The sequence below is a fragment of the Emydura macquarii genome, unplaced genomic scaffold (assembly GCF_026122565.2).
Source record: "Emydura macquarii macquarii isolate MOO-44397 ecotype Brisbane River unplaced genomic scaffold, CSIRO-AGI_Emac_v2 contig_1451, whole genome shotgun sequence".
In the NCBI taxonomy this organism is placed as follows: Eukaryota; Metazoa; Chordata; order Testudines; family Chelidae; genus Emydura; species Emydura macquarii.
The window spans coordinates 1,470,001-1,493,987 of record NW_027131588.1 but is presented as its reverse complement, the minus strand read 5'-3'; the positions used below and the strand labels follow the sequence as shown (position 1 = coordinate 1,493,987).

Below are 23,987 nucleotides of genomic sequence, written 5' to 3'. Positions count from 1 at the left end.
ATTCAAATAAATGTTAACATTCGTCTCTGTAATTTTACAGATCTATCAACAAAATAACTCATTAAACTACTGTAGAGAAAAAAATATGAAAGGATAAAACAGAATTCTACTATCATAAAATAAATATCACAGCAGGAACAACAGGAGTCACTTAAAATACTGAAATGTACAGTAAAATGAGAGATGGAATATCTTTTAAAATTGTTATTAGCATTAATATTCATTTATAGGGGATTAATATGATGTAAGGGCTTTGTACAAACAGCTGTAATGCTGTTTTCATTCATGAAAATGTATTATAGGTTTTATAGCATCTGGTCCCCTTTTTGATACACTTGTATAACTCCCATTTACGTTAATGGGTGTTATGTGCACATCAGGAGAAGAATAGAAAAGTATGTGTTTTATTATATTAATTATTAACCTAATATCTCTTACTGACTGAGACTGTAGTTGTTTGCTTGCTTGCTTACCTCCTCAGGCTGTGTCAGAACTCATAAGCTCTCAATAACAGGGCTACCCCAAGGAACACCTTGGTGATACAGCAAATCATATTAGTGCTTTAGTGGATGGCACTCTTCCCACTGAATCAGTACTCAGCAGATGCCTTAGCATGGTGCTAGGAGCTCTGTGGTGTTGAACATGTCTTATTACTTGTGAGATAAAAAACAGAGTTCTTAATCACAAAGGGTCATTAAAGTCCCACAAAGGGTCAAGTAAAGTCCCTTGTTACAGACTAACCACCAACTTGAGAACTACATTCTGTTCTTCTCACTTTGTTTCCTAAGAAGTGAGACTGAGTGTTCCTTGCATGGAATGGATGCCTCGTTCAGCCCCAGAGGTGGCTGTGGTTCAGTGTTGGATTAATGATGCATACATATACAGCATACATATACGTTCACTGTAAAATCTCTACAACACTTTGAGACTCTTCAAGCTGACATTTGTAATCAGCGTATAAATGTAAGATGCTATTATTATTATTAGACTAGGGAAATGTAAAAAATATAATTTTTGGCCTTGTTTGAGCATATAGTACAAGCATTTGTAAAATTATTTCATTTACTTTTGGAGTAGATGAAAGACATAATATGAAAATAGTCTCCGAAATTATATGGCAATTAATTTAGAAAATAGAGCTTTGTTTAGCAACATACTTAAGCACACGCCTAATTTTAAGCATGTGAATGGTTCCATTGCAGGCATTTGTTTCATTGAGACTATTCACTTGCTTTAAGTTACATACAAGTACCTTGCCTATAAAAGGGAATGCCTTTTTAAGCAGTTTGCACTAGACCTGAGAAATTCGTTGCTGCTTAAAATCATTGAGATACACAGTGGCTGGATTTTAAAATATACTGGATAATTCTATAACCATTAGTAACCTGTGTACATATGAAATCTTAATCGATAGCACACTGATGTAGTAAAGGGAACCTCTTACATCCTGGTGTATGGTTTTATCAGTTGACGTGTTCCAGAAGGATTTGTTTTCTTGTATTTTACAGCATTGGTTAATTTGTCAGGTATACAATTGGCCTTTCTTTCTTTCTTTCTTTCTTTCTTTCTTTCTTTCTTATGTAGCAACCTGCATGGAACTTAGAGGAAGGAACACAGGTTCTGGGAGGGAAGAGTTTGCAGAAGTCGCCAGGAAGTTAGTCTGTGTGCAAACAGTTTGAATGCTAGAACCTCTGTAAATAGTTAATTTTTAAATGGAGCCAGTTTGGACAAAGAAATATTTCACAAGCCTCCTTCCCCACTCATCCCCAAATATGAGTAGACAAAACATTGTAACCAAACCCATGTCAGAAATAGCAACTAATTCTGAGGTTTTAGAAAAAGAAGTTTAATTATAAGGAGGTGTACATGTGTAAATATACTCATAACTTAGTGTGATGGAAGGGCCTGTCATGTTGAGGTTCCACAAAAAATGAAGTTGCAGAAATATTGTATATGGTGTTCCTTTTTTTTTTTTATTGATACTTTGTTGTACATGGACAGAATATTGATATGGAATAGAAATCCATAGTTGTTTAGGTGCACAAAGATGTGAAAAGGGTAAGCCAAAAGTGCCACCTGCAATGCTCATACTTTCAAGTTTCTGCTGATTTGAGGGATTTTACTGGCATCCTTCATTATACATATAAGCAGGCCCACAAACAGCAATTCTGGGCCTCAGGGCAGAACAATCAATGGCCCTACTAGAAAGGTATGGCTGCAGTCTGAGTGGGCTTCCACCAGAAGTTTTTGCTGATTTATTGTGTGCCATGCAGGTTCCCGGGCAGCTGAGGCAGTGGTATCTGCTACTCGGTTTCCTGGGTCCCTTGGACTCCCCCGGGAGATTACTGATAAACACAGAAAGCTGAGTAGCAGATACCGCCTCCTCAGCCACCTGGAAACCTGCACGGCACAAAATAAATAAGCTCGTTTCAAGGGAGGGGTGGAGAGCTTGAGCGGCGGGGAACTCGGGGGAAGACACTGTATGGAGGATCTATCTTCCCATATTCCTGGGCCCTTTTAATTCAACGAGCCCCTGGCCAATTTCATCCCTTGACCCCCCCCTGTCAGCAGGCCTCCATAAAAGAAAGATACTTCAAACTGGTAAAAATCTTTAAAGTCGATAGAAACATCTTGTATGTGACCACAGTAATTACTGAAGACATCAGCAATAAGAGATTGTAGATCATTCAGGAAAACTTTCACCCTCCTCTGTGAAGAGTTAAGTTAGCACTTTATCACATGAATGCCACCTCACTTTAGTGTGAGATTGCTGATGAAGGGAAACTGTTTCATCACACAGCAATGCAAAAAGTCAAGAATTTATTGAATGACCTTTAATTAAATTCACCGCTCTGACAGATTTATGAAGTTTTCAGGCATTTTCTTAGCAGCAAGAACATGGGTGTGTGTGAAGGAGTGACCTCAATGGATCCTTGACACTTGAAAATCAGGCTGCTAGTTTAGATGGCTAAATATTAATACAGTAGCCTAACTTTAGGCGTCTGTTTTGGAAGATCTTGGCTTAAATGCCTAGATGGTTTTAAAAATCTGTTATATAGAGAGATTTCCTATTGCTGTGTGAAAGCATAGAGATTTTCAAACACTCAAACCAAGAGCTTTTATTTCTCAAAGAAATATTGAAACACAGTAATCCTACTGGTGTTGTTTCAGGTTAATGTGCTTGTGAGTTTCTCGGGGAACCAAGTTGCAGGATGCAGTTCAACATGATGTGCTAGGATGGGGCACTGCAAATAACTGTGCTTATGGTCAAGTATCTGCAGCAAATCTTGAGGTAACAGCAGGGTTTTGACGTGTAAAGTTAAAAGGTTTGAAACATCTCCTCAAGAAGGGTGTTAATTCATTATAGTAAAGAGTCTAGACAAACTTCTTCCAAGAGTGCAGTACATATTGCAGTAGCAGAAAACATAGTCAGCCATAACATGAGAAGAAACTCCTTCACAATGCAAGCAATGATACAGTAGTTAATACAGTAGTTGATTTTAAATGGGTGTAATGGGTGTAATTCCACTGATTTGAATGGAATTACTCCTGAATTAAACTGGTGTCAATGAAAGCAGAATCACGTTAATAGGGAGAATAAAGATGAAAACCTCTATCTATATAATTCTGGGGTAAAATTTTCAAAAACACCTTTGAGTCTAAATTTAATTTTCAAAAGAGATTTAAGTACTGAGGAGCCCAAGTTCCAAAAGTCAATGAGACTTAGGTTCCTAAATCACTTAGGAACTTTGGAAAATTTTATTCCTTGTTTTCAGCTAAGATACTTTGGACAGTTTAGGCACTTCTGCACCAAATAAATATAAAATGTGTGAATTTACAAAAATACAACAGAAATTATTAGGAAGCTGAAGGGATTGATTTATGAGCTAAATATGTATACAGTGGATAATGCTGGGGTAGGACATACCCCCAAGGAGAGGAATTGTTTAGGTGTATGTAGCCTTAATTAAATGAAATTAAGAAAAGGCAAATTTAGGATGATTATAAGGAAAAATCTCATGCTGGTGAGAAATAGTTTCCAAAAGGGAAGTGATGGTATATGCCCTATTACTTGAGACATTTATGGATAAAGAAGTTGGATAAAGAACTGATACATATAGTTTAGGGGCTTTCCTGCACTGATAACAGTGCGGATGAACTACTAGATGGTTTATTCTAACAGGTCTTCTCCATTCCTAACAGTCTTCCATGATTCACTTTTATTCATAACCCTAGTGATGTTACCACGCCAGTGGTCACACATTAAATACTAGAGTCAGTGTGAAAGATGTGAAAAGATAATGTTGCAAATAATAGAAAATCATATTCGTACTCAACAGAAAACTAAATTTGTTTGCAATGAACAAATATTCACAGATCCATTTGAAGGTGCATTTTTTATTCTTTTGAGGGTGGAGGGGTCTGTTAGTTTTTAATAACTACTATATAGTCACAGAGGGTGTGGTCTTTACTAAAGTTAATTTTGATGCCACCTTCACTGATTTTGAACTTATATTTTTGGAGAGCAAGCACATATATCATGATAATTTAATTATTTGGGATTCTTGGTGTCAGTTTTGAGCTCAAACTATAAAAGAGTTCACAAAAAAATCAATTTTTCATATTGCATGCTGAATGCCAATTATAAAATAATAAATTTCAAACAGGTTCAATTAGGCAGGTCACTGTACAGTGTGTGGGAAATGATGGTGTGTAGTTTCTCCACGGTGCTATAAATGTCACGTATTTATTTGCCTGTCTGCTAAGTTATATATCACCATGGGTTTTCTGTGCCCATATGTTTGGTTTGTACTTTAAAGAATGTTAAAAAGCTGCAGTCCTTGCCCCAAAGAGCTTACAGTCCCATGTTAGCAAATACTCATGTCCGGTATGTGCACATCCTGATGTGATTTAATCCAGTTTCATAAAAAATACGACATGCTGTTGTCCCCTCTTTCTACAACTGTCATATTTGAAGTATACCTCCCACCCACAATCCCTATTGGATATTTTTGCACAGTTACACTAGCACCTCAAAGGCCCCACAGTCAGCATCCCCACAGGTAGACTTGCAATGACTCTCTTAGGAGAATGTTAGTGCCATTCCTTAATGGACCAGTGAGAGAACCACTCTTTTCCCCAGAGATTAAGCCTTACTGCCTCCATCACTCCTACCCACTGCCAGTCCTAAGTACTAGAAAGCATGTCCAGAAACAGAAACCTGAGCTCTTTTTAACAGCAGTATGGAATACAAACACTATGATACTGGGCCAGCATAATTTTGATATATTTTTAATGTGAAATGTATTGAATCCCCATCTAGTCACTTTTCATTTTGGTCTTTGTCAGCAATAATGCGGAAGCAGCTGTTAGATTAAAATAGAAATTTCAAGCCATGTATGGTTATACTATTGGTACAATATTTGTTAGAAAGCAGCATCTAATACTTATTTTTGTAAATGTGTGAAACAACCTTAGTTGTATCTATAAACTATTTTTTGTGTGTTAATTCATGACAAATTGACATTTTCCAATATAGTTACAATTTTGCCATGACATTTGTCGTCCATTATTTTTGTGAAGTTGTGACTATACATACTGTATCAACAATGTTGGTTTGTTTATAGTTATAGACTCTTAGCTATATGAATCTATGGGGAATATGCATGTTGCATGTCATTAACTGATCTACTTAATGTCCATATTGTTCCATGTTCATGAAAATATACTTATCAGACAACACTCAGTGATCAAGCTTTGACATAGAACTGTGGGATGCTGGGGCATGGTGGTGACTGTGCGTGCTTGAGCAGTCATGTTTCAGTTTCTTGATGGCCAATTGTCCTTTCCTATGGAAAGCCTTCTTAAAGGAGCTCTGAGGAAGAAAGCTCCATGCCATTCCCCTTGTAAAGATTTCTCCAGATACTTCTCTAGGAGAAAATAGGTTTGCTTATCCATGGAAGAAACCAAGAGTCTTGCCCCCAAGTCTTATCCTTTCAGATTCTCCAGGATCTATGCATATCTTGGGGTCACAAGGTCACCAGAGTCAAAGACCCATCTGTGTGGAGATCTTGTGCCTCTATACTAACCCTGGGCCTTCCACTTTCATCAACCCTACAGCTTCCTGACCTGTGGCTTCATTTTAACTACAGAGGCAGAACTATACCCAAATGGTCATTGCTTCTGAGACCAACCCTGAGTAGAGGGGAATGTACGTCAGCTTGGTCTCTGCTCCCAGGCCTTCTCCTTCCTACTTGCAGATCTCTGGAGGTGCAGAAGGTTTTCATGTGATCTATGGCAGCAGGGGGATGGTTCCTCAGAGCTTACATCCAGGAGGAAGGATCTTTGGACCCATAGCTGAGTGGCTCACCTGCCCATGCAGACCCCTTTGGGAGGATTTTTCCCTCCAATTCTGAGAAATTCATAAATTATCAAGCTGTTGTCATTTTAAAGCATATATTCCCTGTGTATTTGACCATATGTCAGTATTTTAGCTGCTGCCTTTAGTGCAGCAGGTTCTAATAAACATGGTGCAAGGCATTGCTTGTGCAGCTTTATATCTGTCATGCTAAATCTAGTATTCTCTCAATTAGTGGACACACACACACACACACGAGATCAAAAAAAACCCTGATGCTATATCTATTAATAATCCCTTTGTAAGTAGATAAGCGTTATGTATGTGCTTTACTTGCTTTTCTGAGTGATTGAAAATGTACACTACACTAGATATAGTAAGACCTCATTAAAAAAGATCCCTATTTAATAACATTATCGCTAAGGCCCTGCTTGAATCGCAGTATGATTGTCCAAAAATTGCACCTGAGTTGTGGACAACCCATGGAAAATCAGAGTAAAGTAATAATGGACCTTATTATTTGTGGTAATAAGATCCATTATTTCTTTTTCAGTGAGTTTCCGCTGTTGGCTGATCTGGGGCTGAGAGCAGCTGCCTGGAGCCGACAGCAGGGTCTCCCACTCACAGCCGCAGGGCAGCCAGGGCTCCCACTGTTAACCCCACACACAGCAGGGCTCCTGGTGTCAGAATTGTTGTGGAAGCCTAATAATGCTGGATCTGCAATGTCTGCCATAGCATGAATTACGTAGGGCCTTAATCAACACTAGTAAAAGGTATCCAAGAGATACTCCATTCCGTTGGGGTTTTTTTAGTGTATAATGTCTACCCTGAAAATGTAACATCACTCTCATACCTAATCTACCAGTTTTTCTTTCCCTGTACTTGTATTGTTATTAATGTTACTTTATAATGAATAATTATTTCAGTTAATATTCCTCATTATGATTATTTTTATTTGTATTCCAATAGTGCTCATTCCAATATATATTATTTGTATTTCAGCCCCTCCAAATGTCTCATGCCTGATCGATACCCATTGTGCTAGGTGCAGCAAAAGCACATAGGAATGCCTAGTCCCTGCGCTGAGTAGTTTAGAGTTTAATTCAAACCTCTTAGCATCAAGCATTAAGTGTTGCAGAATGTGTAGCAGATTGGATCTTAGAAGGTGGGTAGAGTCGAGGAATAAAGTGTAAGTATTTTGGAGCACCTCATCTATGTACCCACCAAATTAAAATAAAAATGCACAAGTTTCATACTGAGTTAGAAATTAAAAATTAGCTGTTTTCTTTCCTTAGATTAAATAATAATAATAATAATAATAATAAATAATAAAAAACTCAAACAATTTGTGCTGCTTTCTCTACTTCTGCTCTTATGTCACAATCTTGAATTTTGCATCAATTCTGTCAGTAGTGTTTGTAGTTGACAACTTGGGTTGTGTAGCATTTAGGCTGCATTAAAAAAATGTGGTAAAATGTAAGCATTGAGCAGACAATCCCATCTGACAGGAAGTGCCATCATTGACAATAATGGCCTCAATCACCAGCGAATCTCCTTTGAGGGAGATCCGTACTACAGCCTTAGGCTTCATTGTTATTCTTTTAGGTCTGCTGTTCACAAAGGGGGATGCTGTGCCCTGGTCCTGACAGTTTCTATGCTGGCTCTCTCACTCTTTATCTCTTCCTCTGTGTGGGTCCCCACAACTGAGGTGAACCCTCCACAGAGTCAAGAAACATGATGGGACACTGCTGTGAAGGTGGCTTACTCCACTTTCCTGAGCAACAGTTTAAGCTATGTACAGAGCGGTCTCTGGACGTGGATTGGATTCAATAGTAACAACAGAAATCGGACAAAATTCTGATTTGGATTCTCTGAGCCATGTAGGTAGGAGCAGAGTGGGAGCGGCTGAACTATGGTTTTCTGAGCTATTCTGCCTGAAGGAAATAAGCTCAACAGAATTCTTGAGTGCTCCTCCAAAATGGTATAGTGGTGTGTGCACCCCCAACAAACGCTGCAGAGAGGACATCATAGATAGAGGGTAGTGGCAACCTAGTTGGCCTTTCCGTATGCCTTCTGGGATATGGAATGCTGCTGGGCACATTAGCTGAGCTAACAGCCTTGTGCTCAGTGTAGTGTTAGGTCTCTGTCTTGTCTTGTTGAACTAGTTAGGAAGAGGCTCCTTGAATCTGCTTTTTCAGGCCATGTTAATAGTTATCTATGTGGTGTTTATTTGCATACATAAATATAAATATGGTTTAATGTATTTGAGAGTGTATTTTAAAAGTGTGTTAAAATAAAAATATTAATTAATAAAAAGAAAGAAGGGGTGGGGGAGGCCAGCATTCTCTTCATGATGGTTAATACAGGAATTCACAATACATGATTATAATACAAAATGTGGTACAATGCCCTTGGTGTATGTGAAAGTGGAACACTTGCTGGTCTTGCTCTTTACATGTCACCATAACGTATGTAGTATGGAAATCAAAGTTTATAGTTAAGGCTCCAATTATTGCACTGCTTTTTTTTTTTTTTTTTTTATGAAAAGATTGCAAAAGTGTAGGCACCAGTATGTAAAAAGAAAATTGTAGGCACCAGGTTAATGCAAACATGTTTTCCTAATCCTCATTTTTGGCAAACTCCATTTTAACTCTGATTTAGTGTAATCCCTAATCCTAGCGCTGTCTGGAGGCTGGGCCTCACATTGGAAATGGTAATTGGGAAAATTCAAATCACCGTCCTTCACACTACTCTTTCGCATTATTCTTGCATACAAAATACGTTTGAACCAAAAGAAATCTATATAGTTCCATTTCCCTGGCATTCTAAAAACAGAAACAAATAGCATCGGGGTAGTCATTTGTTTTTTGTCAATGTCCAATTTTTTTAGTCAAGGTCCAAACTTTAGAGAAAATCATCATCAATATTAATAAGGATAATAAATAAATAAAAAGATTTCAGGGTCTGTTCAAAAGTATCTGGTGGTCCGGATTTGGCCACTGTCCTACATCCTTTAACGTGTTTGATATGTCTACACTTAGAAGTATGATACTATGTTCTTAAAGTTTCTTCCATTTTCAGAGCTATTCCCTCTCTCTGTGCCATACTGCCACAAATGCAGTCAGCAGAGGCACTCAGACTGGGTCCCCCTCATTATTATCAGATGGGTAAGGACATTCTCTGTGAGGGCTCTGAGACTCTGGAACTTGCTTCTGCCTTGGTCTGAAATAGCCCAGATGTGATGACCTTCCAGGCACACAGCAAAAGACATCTGTTTGACAGGCTTTGGGAGATGGCTGAGGGTATGCCCTGAAACAATGAAGGCATGGCAGAGTCCTTTTTGTTTGTGGCTGGCTGAGTTCCTGTCTGAATGACTGTTTAATGTTAAATTAAACAGCCTTGAATAGACACCTTTTTTTACTATTTAAATTAGAGTAAATAATACTAGTTGTACCAGTATACTACATTTTAAGTACAGGCAAATATCTCTTCATTCAGTAGGATCTTTTCAAATGAAAGAAACTTTAAGAGAAACCACTGTATTTATATGTTGTCTCCTTTGGGCAACTGCATACATTTATTAATTTCTTCTTTCATTCTTTTTCTTTTTAAGGGTCAGGCCAGTGGACAAAATAGATTCCCAAATGTTCAGTGATGCATAGTTTTAACCAGTTCCCATAAGCACATAGATGACCTGCTGTACTGTACCACTTTTTAAAAGTTTGTTTTGTCATGTGTACCCTTGTTGCCAAGAAGGCTAATGGCATATTGGGCTGCATTAGTAGGAACTTTGCCAGCAGATCGAAGGAAGTGATTATTCCCCTCTATTTGGCATTGATGAGGCCACATTTGGAGTATTGTGTCCTGTTTTGGGCCCCCCACTACAAAAAGAATGTGGAGAAGTTAGAGAGAGTGCAACGGAGGACAACAAAAATGATTAGGGGGCTGGAGCACATGACTTATGAGTTGAGGCTGAGGGAAATAGGCTTGTTTAGTCTGCAGAAGAGAAGAATGAGGGGTAATTTGATAGTAGCCTTTAACTACCTGAAAAGTGGGTTCCAGGGAGGATGGAGCTAGGCTGTTCTCAATGGTAGTAGATGACAGAACAAGGAGCAATGGTTTTAAGTTGCAGTGGGGGAGGTGTAGGTTGGACATTAGGAAAAAGATTTTCACTAGGAGGATGGTGAAGGACTGGAACGAGTTACCTAGGGAGGTGGTGGAATCTCCATCCTTAGAGGTTTTTAAGGTGCAGCTTGAAAAACCCCTGGCTGGGATGAGTTGGGGTTGGTCCTGCATTGAGCAGGGGGTTGGACTAGATGCCCTCCTGAGGTCCCTTCCAAGCCTAATCGTCCATGATTCTATGTGGATACAAATGAGTAATTGAGCCTTTTACTGTGTGTTGAAAAAAATGCAGGCCTTAAAATAGGCCAGCTCCTTTAAACCATATAGTTTAGTCTTGGTTCATGGAAGAATTGTTGACCTCAGCTGGAGTATTTGCGTGAGAATGGGCTCCATCCTGCAATATTAACATCTGCTACATAAATCTGAGAATGAGAAAGAGAGGATGCGGCCTCCCCTTCAGAGTTGTTTTTCCTCAGTAAAGTTATCTAATTCAGAACTATACTAAATGTGCTTATTTGTTAAAAGGATTTATTTAAGGCTAAATGCTAATAACAATGAATGTTAACTGACTTAATGCAATGTGAAATTGCAGCTTCAACATTCATACAAATGATAATTTGGTCTAAGTGGTTCTATGTTCTGTTATATAGATATGACTTTGCAGCATAATTGCATATAATGCTACTAAACAAATTTGTTTTATTTTGCATTGAAAGTACTTCACCCACCTCCTCAATGAGCTAAGAATATTTTTTTAAAATGTATGTTTCACATTGGGCAGCTGCTAGTGTGCTGAATATTTAGCAGTTGTTAATGAGTCTCTTATCTTAACAATGTCCAATTTTTCTATGCTTGCCTGGAATAATTGGCTGAAATCTAAGCGAAATCTTTAGGTACTCTTGTACCCTGTAACTATTCACAACAGATACCTGCATTCCTTTTGCAATGAAGACTTTATCTTCTCTTATTGACTTACAACACTACTAAGTAAAAATATCCATCTGTACATAATAGCTTTGAACAGAGGACCCCAGGATAAGAAATCAATGTATTTTCGTAATTATGCTTTGGCAAAATCTTCCTTTGTAAAATATTCCAATAAGAATAATGTTTATTAACTAGAAGTTTTCAGATGCTTTATATTATTTTTATCCAACTTAAAGTAGGCTTTTATTTATAATTAGAAAATGCTTTGTTTGTATTTTTTTAAATTTATTCATATGCATAGTTCTTCAATAAGAGCCAAGAATCCCAACTTTGCTGCAAAATGTTGATTTGGCTTTATTTTATTTTTTTCTCTTTTATTTTCAGTTTTCAATCCCACATTCAGTTCAGTTTCAGGAAGAATGATTTTGAATAATATGGTCATGATATCAAAACAGGGCAAATTATATGCTTCTGCCATCTGGAATAGTGAAAATAAAAGCTTTATTTACACTGTTCTTTGAAATAATAAACTTTATTGCATCAGTTTATCATCAATATCTGTAGTGGATAAGTGGAATACTCGATGTGTAGATGGTGAATGTGCCTTTTTATTCCGTGATCTAGGGAATGTTTCTAAAATTCGCCAATGGCAAAGCCAGGAGTGGATCTCAAAATAGATTCTTCTTAGTGGAATGAAAAAACACCCTCACTTTCCAGATGGAGATAGTCTAATCTGTTTACGCCAGGTGGTATTTTAAAAGAAAGTCATTCAGCAGTTTAAATGTATAGCTTATCATCCAATATCAGGTTATATAGATTTAAGATGGAAATGAATATGGACAACGCTACCAATGAAAGTTTTGGATACTTTCATTTGAATTATGTATCTGTAGCCTGCTGATTTGGTTCTAGGTTGCTGTAGGTGTGAACATTTTTTAACTGCATTCTTACTTCTCAATTACCATCTGTGAAACCTATTGAAATGAAAAGGTTTCCATATGTGTAAAAGAAAGGAAAAATTAGCCCAATGACTTCACAGACTTACCTGTTTTTAAAGGCTGCTACTTGTGCTGTTTTCCTGATTGGATACACATGTAGATCAACCACAAAGAATAACCTTCATTCCCTTAGATTTGTCTTTCTACCGTTTGCTCTATTTTTCCCCAAATGAGAACTTCTAGAGCTTTTTTTATCATACCTTTCTTGACACAAATGTTAGGACACATTTTAGTGTTAATACCCCCAAAGCTTTCACCTGGGAAGTATGAAATATAAATTCCTCTAATTCCTTGTTTTCATGAGGCCACAGAAATCAAATTGACGGGGAAGGGCAGAAAACGGTTTTGGAGTCAGATTTTCAAAGGTATTTGAAAATACCAAAAGACTCAGGTTGGTATCTAGTAGGATTTTCAGAAATACATAAGCACCTAACTCTGATGTGGAAGTTAGGCACTTAGGTCCTTTTGAAGATTCTACTAAAGTGTCTATCTGCATCTTTTGGTACCTTAATGCCTTTGAAAATATGTCCCTTTGTTTCCTACATACACACACAACCCTTGTCTGAAAGAGGATTTCTTAGCACACCATATATAAATAATTGATTTTGACTGGGGTTGAGACACTTCCAAAACCCCCACATAATAACACATGTATTTATTAATCCTGAAAAGTAGTAATAATAATAAACATAATTGCATTTATAATTAATCTCCCAACCCTGTCTGTGGAGCAGCATATTAAGTACAATCAAATATATTAATATTATAGTAAAACACACCTTTATAAAAATTTCAGATGAGAAGAAATAGATGAGGTCTGATACAGGAAAGATGGGTCAGAAAGACTATAAATACTGGTTCAGCAACAGTGATTGTAATAAAATAAACAAACAAAACCAAAAAAGGAAAAAATCCCTGGGGAAGACATTTAGTTGTGATTTAAAAGTGGGTAAGAATGAACCTGGAAGAATGTCAACAGGGGAGCTATTTCCACACCCTGTAGCTTCACTGTTCAGCAAACTAGAATTGAATTCCAGCTTTTCTGATTTGAAGAATATGGGCACATCTTTTTTCCTTTTATGGATCTTTTATGCTGTGTGTCAGATGAAGTCCCTGATTCACTGCACAATATTCTGCCCCCAAAACATCCTTAATACGTGAATATGCACTTGACTTGGGTGGTGGATTGCAGATGATGTATTGCATTTGAATGCAGACAGCATGTGCATCTCTGCTTTTGACTACGTCTTACTGCACAATGTACACTTTACAGAGAAGTCTGTCACAAAGAGACTTGCTCCTCCAGATAGTAGTGGGATATGACTGCCAGGATCACCTCAGTTGTCTTTACATAATTCATGCTGATACTCTTGTTGCTACCACTGCTGTTCACTGTAAAGTATCTGCCTCTTCTGGAAATATGAGATAATGGAACAATTTGGATCGTTATGTGTCAAGACGTTGATAATTATTTTCCATCTCGCTGAAAGACACAATTGCTGCTGGAAAAGACCATTAAGTTTTACCTGTTGCTGTGAGACCTGGAGTCTTGAGAGGACACCTACAGAAAAGTCATAAAAGATCCATTATTATATCATCTCTACTCTAAGATAATGCAGGAGGAACATCACAGTTCAGACATTAAAAGAGAATGGAATGATCCTTGCATTAGACTCTAGAAATACATTTAGTGAAAAGAAGAACTCACTACAAAGAGGATGCATACACACTTGATGATGACAAATGTCCTCTTTACACCAAATACACTGAAAAAAAGAGCTCAAGAAAGGTTAATCTTTATGAAAATATGAAATTTCATATTGCCAGTGTAGTGAAAACTATGATTCATCTAATGAATAAGTGCTGGTTGAGTAAGTCAATACTGCCTTGATTTGTATACACAACTTTTCTAAGAATTTTAATTTTCTTTTCGAATTGCATATGCTCTTTTGGGCTATCTGAAACAGACCAACTGAATACATCAGGAAAAGCTATAGAAATCCTTAGATCTTTTGTAGGCAAGGACAACAACTGCGGTATGAAAAAATGCAAGACAAAAACTAGAGTCCTGTAGCACTTTAAAGACTAACAAATTTAATTTCTGCAGGCATAAGCTTTCGTGGGCTGTAACCCACTTCCTCAGATGTAAGGAATAGAAATCAGATTGGGGGTGTGTGTATATATATATATATATATACACATATACATCTAAGGTTAAGGAACAACAATGGGGAAGTTAGGTATAAGCAAAGTTCATTTAGTTAGAGTAGTTGAGGCCTATTCACAACCATTGATTAGGAGGTGAGAATGTGTGAACAGTGACAATTACTGCTTGTAATGAGATAACCATTCCAAATCCCTATTTAGACCCAGTTTGATTGTGTCAGGTTTTCAGATGAGTTCCAATTCTACAGTTTCTCTTTGAAGTCTGTTTTTGAAGTTTTTTTTCTAAATGTATAGTAATGCAAGACAGTTTCACATCTTTCTCTTTTAAGGGTTCATATTGTGAACAGTCTTTGTAATTTCTCCCTATATTGTTCATGCCCTATATTCAGTGAATAATTCATGTATAGAACAATTTAGGCAATTAGAAGTTATATTAGCACAAAGCCGAGAGACATTTTCTGAATTATAGTGGAACATGGAGTCTAAAATCAGTTCATACTACTAAGATACCTAAGAAATTGTGGAGTAAAAAGGGGTAATTTTAAATTGTTAGGTACAAAGTAATTTTATTTTAAAAATTACTAAAAATTTTAGTCCAGAAAAACAAAAAATGGTAGGCCAGCTCTTACTAACACTTCCCCTTACTGCCAACTTAGAGGTTATGACTTTCACTATTTTAGTCACAGGGATTCTTATGCATACTTTAGGTAACACCATGTTTGAGACTAAGAAAAATAATCACAATTATAACGATGGCTGAAGGAAAAGAAAACATTAAACAAAACAACACAGATGACAGAATGCATTCTCTTCTGTATTTTTTTTTTTTTCCTGTGGAGAACTTTTAGCAGAGATTACACTTCTGAGAATAGACCTGCCTTTGGTGGGGCATTTTTCTATTGGTAAATTGAGACCAAGGTCTTATTTCCCAAAATTACCATAAAGCCAGTTTTAGTATCATATATGCTTACATAACTAAGAAGTTTTTATAAATAAATAAAACAAAGTAATTTTGTTTAAGAAAAAATGCATGCTGTTGGTTACTACTAATAACCAGCAGTTTATAATTGAGCAAAGTAAGTAATCTTAACAAAATCCTATGAACTTGAAGAAAATATTTGTCAGTTACTTAAAAGAAGCCATTTAAGGAGCTGTTTTAAAACAGGCCAATTACAGATATTAATAATCCGATTAAATCCCTCTATTTATCAGAATTTAGCCACTGTCTCTTCTCCAGAAACACATGGTCTAGCCATGTGGTGATTAACAGGAGAACTATAAATATTTTAAGTTCCAACAGCATTTCCATGTCCCAACAAAATTATTACAAGACATTTTAAATGTAATCTCTTGGCAGTCTCTTAGTTAACTTTCTTTCACCAATCCATGTTAAAGTTTTGTGGCAGTTTTCCTTGGTTGTTTTTTTCTTGAGTCTTCTTTGTTTTTCTTAGCTGCTTGCAGTAGCCTGCTTCTAAGGATGGACAGAATGAGTTGTGGTGTGCTTGCTGTTTATGCTGTGTAGCAGAGGGCGTGTATGTGAGGGGTGTTCCCTTCAGAGGGTTTTTTAATACTCTTTTCCTCCCTGTTTCCATGAAATTAGGAAAACACACGTCTTTCAGACTTGTTTAGATGAGAGCTGGTTGCTGTCACATTTCATTGGATCAAAGTCTATAGAGTTGGCTTCAGCTCCTTAATATGCAGTCTGTTTAATGAATATGCAGCATTTCTAATTGCCTTTGTTCTTATTGTAGTGGGAAAATCCCAGATAACCTTTTAAAGTGAGGGTTTAACATTTATTTTTATTCAGTTTATTTTCTGAAATATTTCTTTAATTTTATTAGAGTTCAGTAGGAAATAAAATTCTGTTTTCAAGAAGTTCAAACACTCCTCTTCTTTATCTAAAATCTTTTAGTTCTCAGGACAATCTTTTTAAATTAAAGGATTCTTAGAAAGTTTTTAGTTTAAATAGTTAATAGAATAGAATAGAAGTTGTTGATCCTTTATAACCAATTTTAGAGGGATGATTCTTTTTGTCTTCCTTAGTTGGCTGAGGGAGCTGCTTGAGAATTGCCAATAATAATTAATTATTTCTACATTAATATAAATATTCTATACTTAAATAGCTTCTTACATTAGGAATCAGTTTAACAAGATCATTAGATTCCAGGTTGGTACATAAAGAGCTTTATCATATACATGGTATCATTTGCATAGCAGTGATATTAGGAGCTAAGCATTTAGCTAACATATTTGCAAGTATGCGTTTCACAAAGGTGTTTGTCATTTCAATAGTTAAGAAATAAAGAAAAAAGTTTAAAAGATTTCCAGCTACACATGTTTTTCATACAGGCTTTTCTGAATGAAGTCTTTAGAGGAATTATAAAATTTATTTCAACAAAGATATTTCTAGAATTTTATGTAAGTTTACCGAAGCGAAAAAGTGTACTTTACACCTAGATTTATTTCTCTGCTAACACAACCCTACATCCCTTTTCACAGTCAGGTCTTTTCCTAAAACATAAATGTTTTACATTGTTTGTTTTCTTGAGATGAAGATTACATTTGTACCAGACAGGTATTTTATACAGAGGGAGATGTCCTAGTCTAGATAAGACGCTCTTTGGGGTAATAAACATGGTTTTATGGCTAAGATGGGGTTATCTTCCTGACATTTAGTAGTCCTTGGGCACAGAAAGTAGAAACCTCCTGCAATTTCTTCAATCAGCCTAAACATTTTATAACACAACTAACTAAAGCATACACAGCTATTGTAATATTTTCAAGCATTGTAAATATAACATACTTGTAGTTGTATCTTAAAGTTCAGTAAGGTGCCAATAATTTTGTAAAGAACTAATATTAATGCTTAATATTTATTAATATTTTGCATCCATATTCAGTTTTGTCCACCACAAAATTCAAAGAATGAGCTGTATTTCCAGATCTATTGTAACTGACATCCTAAACAAAATTTGCATTACTTAGTGATTTACTAAGCACAAGGATATAGTAATCTGCCCTTTAATCGCCTCTCAAAATGACAGTGCCAAATGGCTTTGTGAAGGTCAAGTCTGATTTAAATTGTTAATGAATTAAGAGCTAATTCAGTATGATTGAATATTACTATGAAACAGTAGTATGTACTGTAGTTTGAAGCTTACTGAGCACATTAATGAACTGGATAAAATGTTTTTTCTTTGCACCTCATGTGAATGTTTAAAACTACTAATATATTGATAATTTGTAATAGCTACTTCTTACATAAAAGTTTATATGGCTTACAGATAGTCATTCATTGATTTGATTCTCAGTTCTACAACACAACACAATTGATGATCTATCAAACTTGGTGTCACCAAACTGCAGAGACAGTTTTATACAAATCACTAATAAATTTAGAGGGGGAAAAAAAAGCAATTAACATCTTATGAACTACACCAACTGAGATAAGCATTCCAATTAGAAATTTCATTATTTTCCCGGGCTGTTTTATGTTGAATACTGGATTTTATTGCCAAATACCTCACAGCCAGATTGGAAACAAGCCACAACTGTCAAAGTATAACAGCTCTGGCTATTTGAATCTGTTACATTGTGATGTTTCTCATGAAAATTTAATGAAGACAGTGCATTCAAAGAGGTTCTATGCATAAGGGGGACGGATGGAATTTAATTACCCTTATTAAAAATAAGAAAGGAAAGCTCTTTACATACTCCATCCTATTAGTATGCAAGATAGATTATCTTTGTTGTGCACTTGTGTATATGAAAAAGCGGCTCTGGAGTGTTCTTTATGAGCCAAGAAGGAACGGAAAGGTCATGCAAATGCATTAGAGTGCTTTCTGCGTGGCACAAGTCAAACCTTGTCAGTTATACCCAGGGTGAAAGCTTCCCATCTTATACATGATTATTAAATTTAGATTTCTTTAGTAAGAGTCTATAGCAAGTGCTCCATCACTGTAAGCCTTTGACACTCACTGCTGATTGGTGGAGATGACACTCACTGCTAATTGGTGGAGATATTGACTCTGAAGAGAAACGGAAACTTGCAGGAGAATAGTGATTACTGTACCAGAGCAATTTTTATACTTGTATTTGTGTTTCCGGTGATTAAACCCTAGGGAGCTCACTGTCGCTGGAGAATGCAAAGATTTGTCAGGTATTCAAAGATAGCCAGATGTACGTTTTTCAGAAGGCTCTGAAAACTTTACTGAAACTACTTTAAAAGATCACACAATTTATGTACAAAAGAAGTAATGGAGATGACATTAGACAATTCCTAATAAATTATTTTATCTCATGAAAAAGGCCAAGGAAGGCATTTGATAATAAAACATGTATTATATACTAGCTATTGATTTGTTTCACTTTTCTTTTTTGAGACAAAGTAACAACAGCTCTATAGCTGTAAAATATCTGTAAAACAGTAAAGAACAAATTGATGTAATTCCAAAAGACTATTATAATTAACACATCTGTATTTGTCAGATATCCTCTGTCCCTACTATATTTCCAGTGTTACCTCCTAGGCACCTACAAATTATGTGTTTGATTGCTGTTTATATAATACATTCCTGCGGGGGTTTTAAGGAACTCAAGGGAGTTGGGCATCCAACTCCCATGTAATTTCAAAGGGTGACTAACTCACATAGGCCTGGCCTACACTGCACTGCACACTACGTCGATGGGAGATATACAAAGTAGCTTGCGTATTTCCCATCGACTTACTTACATTGCTGTACTGCGGCGTCTTCACTGCACTGCACTGACCAGTGACGCCCTCCGTCAACACAGCATTACTCCTGTTGGGGAGGTGGTTTAATCGCATCGATCAGAGAGCAGTTCCAGGATCGATCCCTGCTGCCGTGGCAGTGAAGACATACCCATCATTTCTTTTGAAATCCCCAGCTTCTCTCTCCTAACATCTCCCCCCCAAAACACCCAGATGAAAAACCCATTTCTATGCACTGTTGTTATCACAGATATAGTCTTCAATTGAAATACCATGTAGATTCCCTACCATGTAGAGACCCAGCACAACATATATGTAGAGCTCTGCATGGATACAAATGTGTGGATCCACATCCATGAAAATAAACTTATATCCAACCAGCAGTCTGTCCTCCCTCTTTTAGATGTATCCTCATACCCACCACCAATCAGCTGTTTGCAGCCAGCTGCCCCCCCATCACCTGTGTGGAAGAACCTGTTGAGCCCTTGTCACCTCAAATAGCTGATCAGCCCCCGCCACCAAACAGCTGATCAGAGGTTCGGCCCTGGCTGCTGCCTCACAGCTAATTGGCTGTTGCTATGGCGCTTGGAGTTGGCAGCTGCTCCAACCCTGCCCCAGAAGTCACAGAGGTCCCAGAAAGTCTGTCCATGACCTCCGTGACCATCCGATCTACCAACTGCAAAAAATTGTCCAGGGATATAAAGCGGATATCTGCGGATTTGCAGTGCTCTATCTATGTGTATCACTTAAGTCCTCTTAAGACCTATAGTGATGCCTTAAGTGATACATAAGCCTCCATACAGGGGTGAATTTTACCCACAGAGAGGGAATGAATTAATAGAATTTGCAAAAAGCTGTATGAAGCTCAAAAATTGGCCCACACTCTGAACCTTATTTATTATTTTATTTGTTTGTATTTCAGTACTGTATAAGGCGCCCCGATCAGGCACAACAGATGCATAATAAAAAGCAGCCCCTGCCCAAAGAATTTAGAGTTTAGGTATAGAAGACTATAGAAGGCGGGAAGACGATCTTATAGCATGTGTTCTTTTAAACAGTGGCAGACTTACTAATTTAAGGTCTGATTACTCCAGGTCACTTCTTGGATTGGAAATCTATAGGGAAAGGCTAAGTGCTACAGGAAGTAGTGTTAATGAATCAGTAGGTAATATTCTATCTCCTTAATGCCTGATCCCGAGATGTACTCAGCAACTGCAACTCCAAGACGTCACTGGAAATTGAAGATGTTCAGTACTTCTCAGTATGGGACCCTTTGTATAGAAACAGTGTTGAAGATGCTGTCATTTGATTGATATGTAGAACTGCAGCCCTGATCCCTCAGTCCTTTTTTGTAAGAGAAGTAAATTCTTGCTTGGATTATGACATATCGTCTACCTACCTCCTCTAAGGATCTTAAATTAGTTATGCTAAACTACTGTTGTACAGTTTAGCTGTGCAGTGTTAAATAATTGTGTTCTATCCCAGAAGTGGGAAAAACAATTAATGTACTTTACAGATGAGCCAGAGCCAAAACCAAGAAATGGAATGTGAACTTTCTTAGTTTTCAGAGGGTTCAGAGTCCAGAATAAAATCCCTGTTAGTTAATCTGTCCTCATACATTTGGTCCTTTCTGTTTTAGGTTTAGATGTAGCTGCAATCTTATGAGAATTACTGGTCCCATGAGATTTCCTCTATTTTGGATAGAAATCTAGACAGATTCCTTCAAGAACAGCTCATGAAATTTCAGCATCATTGAATCCAATTCTTAGTCTAGTTCTGATTCAGCTTTGAACCTGAACCTCAAACCCTAGCCTTAACCTAATACAGACGGAAACACCACCATTTTAGGCAATCTTTAAGGTGTATAATAAAGTTAATACAATTCCTCTAGGATCTGTGTATTGAGAGTGGAATCCTGGCCCATTGAAGTCAACAGGAGTTTTGTCATTGACTTCAGGAGGACCAGGCTTTCAACTCTAGGCTTTTATACACCATGCCCTTCACCATAGTATCTGAATGCTTTGTATGAAAGATGCTATGTATATACTTTCAAAATCATCATGATTATTCTGTGTAACTAGCTTAGCTCTAGTACACAGATCTTTTAATGTATTCATCCCCACAAGACCCCTGTCGGGTAGTGAAATGCTATTATCCCCAATTTACATATGAGGAACTGAGGCATAGAGAGTCTAAATTACTTCTCCAAGGTCACAAAGCAGGAAATTGAACCTGGGTCTCCCATGTCCTAGACTAATAGCCCTAGCATTAGTTAACATTCTACATATATTAAAAAGGTCACATTCAAGAGGAACAATGTTGGTATAATAATACATCACCTGCACAGATGACTGGGTGTTTAAAAAGTGAGCATAGTACTTAGTGGGCCAGATCCTCAGCTATGTCAAGTTGACACAGAGTATGAACAGAGTCTCTGAGCCACCTTTATGCTCTCCTGATTCTGGGCTCACAACTAAGAGCTCAAGCTCATAGTTACGCTGGCTGCTATGGTCCCATCAGAACCACTGCAGCTTCTGGGAATCAGGGGAGTACATGGCTCTCTGCCCCATCCCCTCCTACTCTGGAGGAGTAGCTGCCACTTCAATGCAAAGCAGCTGGAGCTGCTTTGTGTGTGTTAGTATGGGTGAGTTTTTGGGGAGGTCTAGGTTGGACATTAGGAAAAAGTTTTTCACTAGGAGGCACTGGAATGGGTTACCTAGGGAGGTGGTGGTCTTTAGAGGTTTTTAAGCTAAGACTTGACAAAGCCCTGGCTGGGATGATATAGCTGAGGTTAGTTCTGCTTTGAGCAGGGGGTGGGACTAGATGACCTCCTGAGGTCCCTTCCAACTCTAATATTCTATGATTCTATGATTCTATAACTAAAGTAAAATATTTTTATAAAACCAGACTATGTGTTTCCTTTTCAGAGGATCAAATTCCTCGTGGTTTTCCCACCATTGATATGGGCCCACAGTTGAAGGTGGTCGAACGCACTCGTACAGCCACTATGTTATGCGCAGCCAGCGGCAATCCTGATCCTGAAATAACTTGGTTCAAAGATTTCTTACCTGTTGACACAAGCAACAACAATGGACGTATCAAACAATTACGATCAGGTAGGGTCTTGTTACTGTTTCCACTAACGCCCAGAGTTGTTCTCTCTCACATTTTTTATTTATAGGTAAAAATTTCTCTTTCTCTTCTCTTTTCTGTGTTACTGAGTGTGTTGTTCATGTCTGTGATGTTGTCATAGCCTGTTCCAGCGTCCCTCTGTGTGTGTGTGTTTTGCAGCTTCTGTTCACTCCACATTGCTCACTGCTGTGACTGTATTTTTGATAATTTTTTTCTTTACTGCTTTTCCGCAGTATTTGACGGATCCATTTTCTTCTCTTTCTTTCTTCTTTCCTTTTTTCCCCCACAAATTTATTTCAACATTGGACTTCATTCAGAACTTGCAAGGAGTACCAATGGTTATGTTCATCAAAACCAAAACTTTCATATTTAGACACTAAAAATATTCAATAAAAAGTGTGTTTTGTGCTGTCTTTTCCACATTTGAACCCACCAAAGATTAGGCAGTTTGGACACATCTTCTTTCCTCTCACTAATACATAAAACACAGTACTTTTTCCCATGCGTAACCATACCTTAAAAAAAAGGGGGAGAGGGGGACGGAGGGGAAGTCCTTGGGTAACCTATGAAAGGAGGGCTTTTTGCTGGCTGAGCATTTTTTCCAACACATTGAGCCACAGTAGTGTGCGCCCACGCTAAAGCTTTCTGAATCCTACATTGTCTGGATCTACAGAAGCCTGCTTTTTGGTGTAGACTCCAGCTTTTGCTTCTCTCTCTTTGCCCGTTGCACTTCCCTAATAGTCCTTTCACCCCTTCCCACCCTAGTTTATTCTTTTGCTCTCTTTAGATTTAAAAAAAAAAAAAAAAGATAACTTTAAATTTATTAAGTTTAAAGCTTATCCCCAAGTAATATAATGGGGACATAATAAGCCTTTTGCCTTGGCAATGATAGAAATATTGCTGTAGAATCTAAGTTGTTTAATCACCTGTCTTCCCAGAATTCTCAGCTTTTGACCTGTCCTGTGATGTTAAATCGTCTTGTTAACTGACTCTTTGCTTGTTGTCAGCAGAACTGTGTAAATTAACCTACTGTTAATGTAAATTAAGAATTAATTTTCACATGTGACGTAGATTCTTTAGTATATAAAGTTTTAACTGAAAACTTTGTGCCAAATTATAAGGAATATAATAATATTTTTATGCTGTCTTTCTTCTCTCCGTATTTAAATCTCCAGAATCTATTGGTAAGTGCTTAGTTCTGAAGCGCACTTCACCCCCACTAATTTCCATATTCCGAATTATTATATTATGATTATATTATTATGATTATTATTATTCTTAAAATGCATGGCATGCATTTTACTAACAGTCAGTGTAGTCACCAGATCTCCATAGTGGCGCACACACACACAAAATTCCACAGAAATGTTGTCGTATCAATCATAGCAACACCCGTGTAGAAGAAACAGTACACAAGTATCACATAGATAGAGTGCAGTGAATGCCATAATCCAACCTAAACTGCAGTGTTTGTTTCCAGATAGCCTTCAGTGTATCCTCTCTCTCTCTCTATCTATATATATATAGAGAATATATATATATATACACCCTT

At 37.2% G+C, this 23,987-nt stretch overlaps 1 protein-coding gene across 2 annotated transcripts in view; it reads left to right on the top strand.

Moving 5' to 3' along the window:
* The window catches only part of PTPRD (protein tyrosine phosphatase receptor type D), a 1,886,025-nt gene that overhangs the window by 1,672,912 nt on the left and 189,126 nt on the right, over positions 1 to 23,987 (top strand). For both annotated transcript variants that reach the window (XM_067553085.1, XM_067553086.1), the window contains one exon: positions 22,231 to 22,419. In XM_067553085.1, coding sequence (XP_067409186.1) covers positions 22,231 to 22,419 — 189 coding nt within the window. The remainder of the gene's footprint in view (positions 1 to 22,230; positions 22,420 to 23,987) is intronic.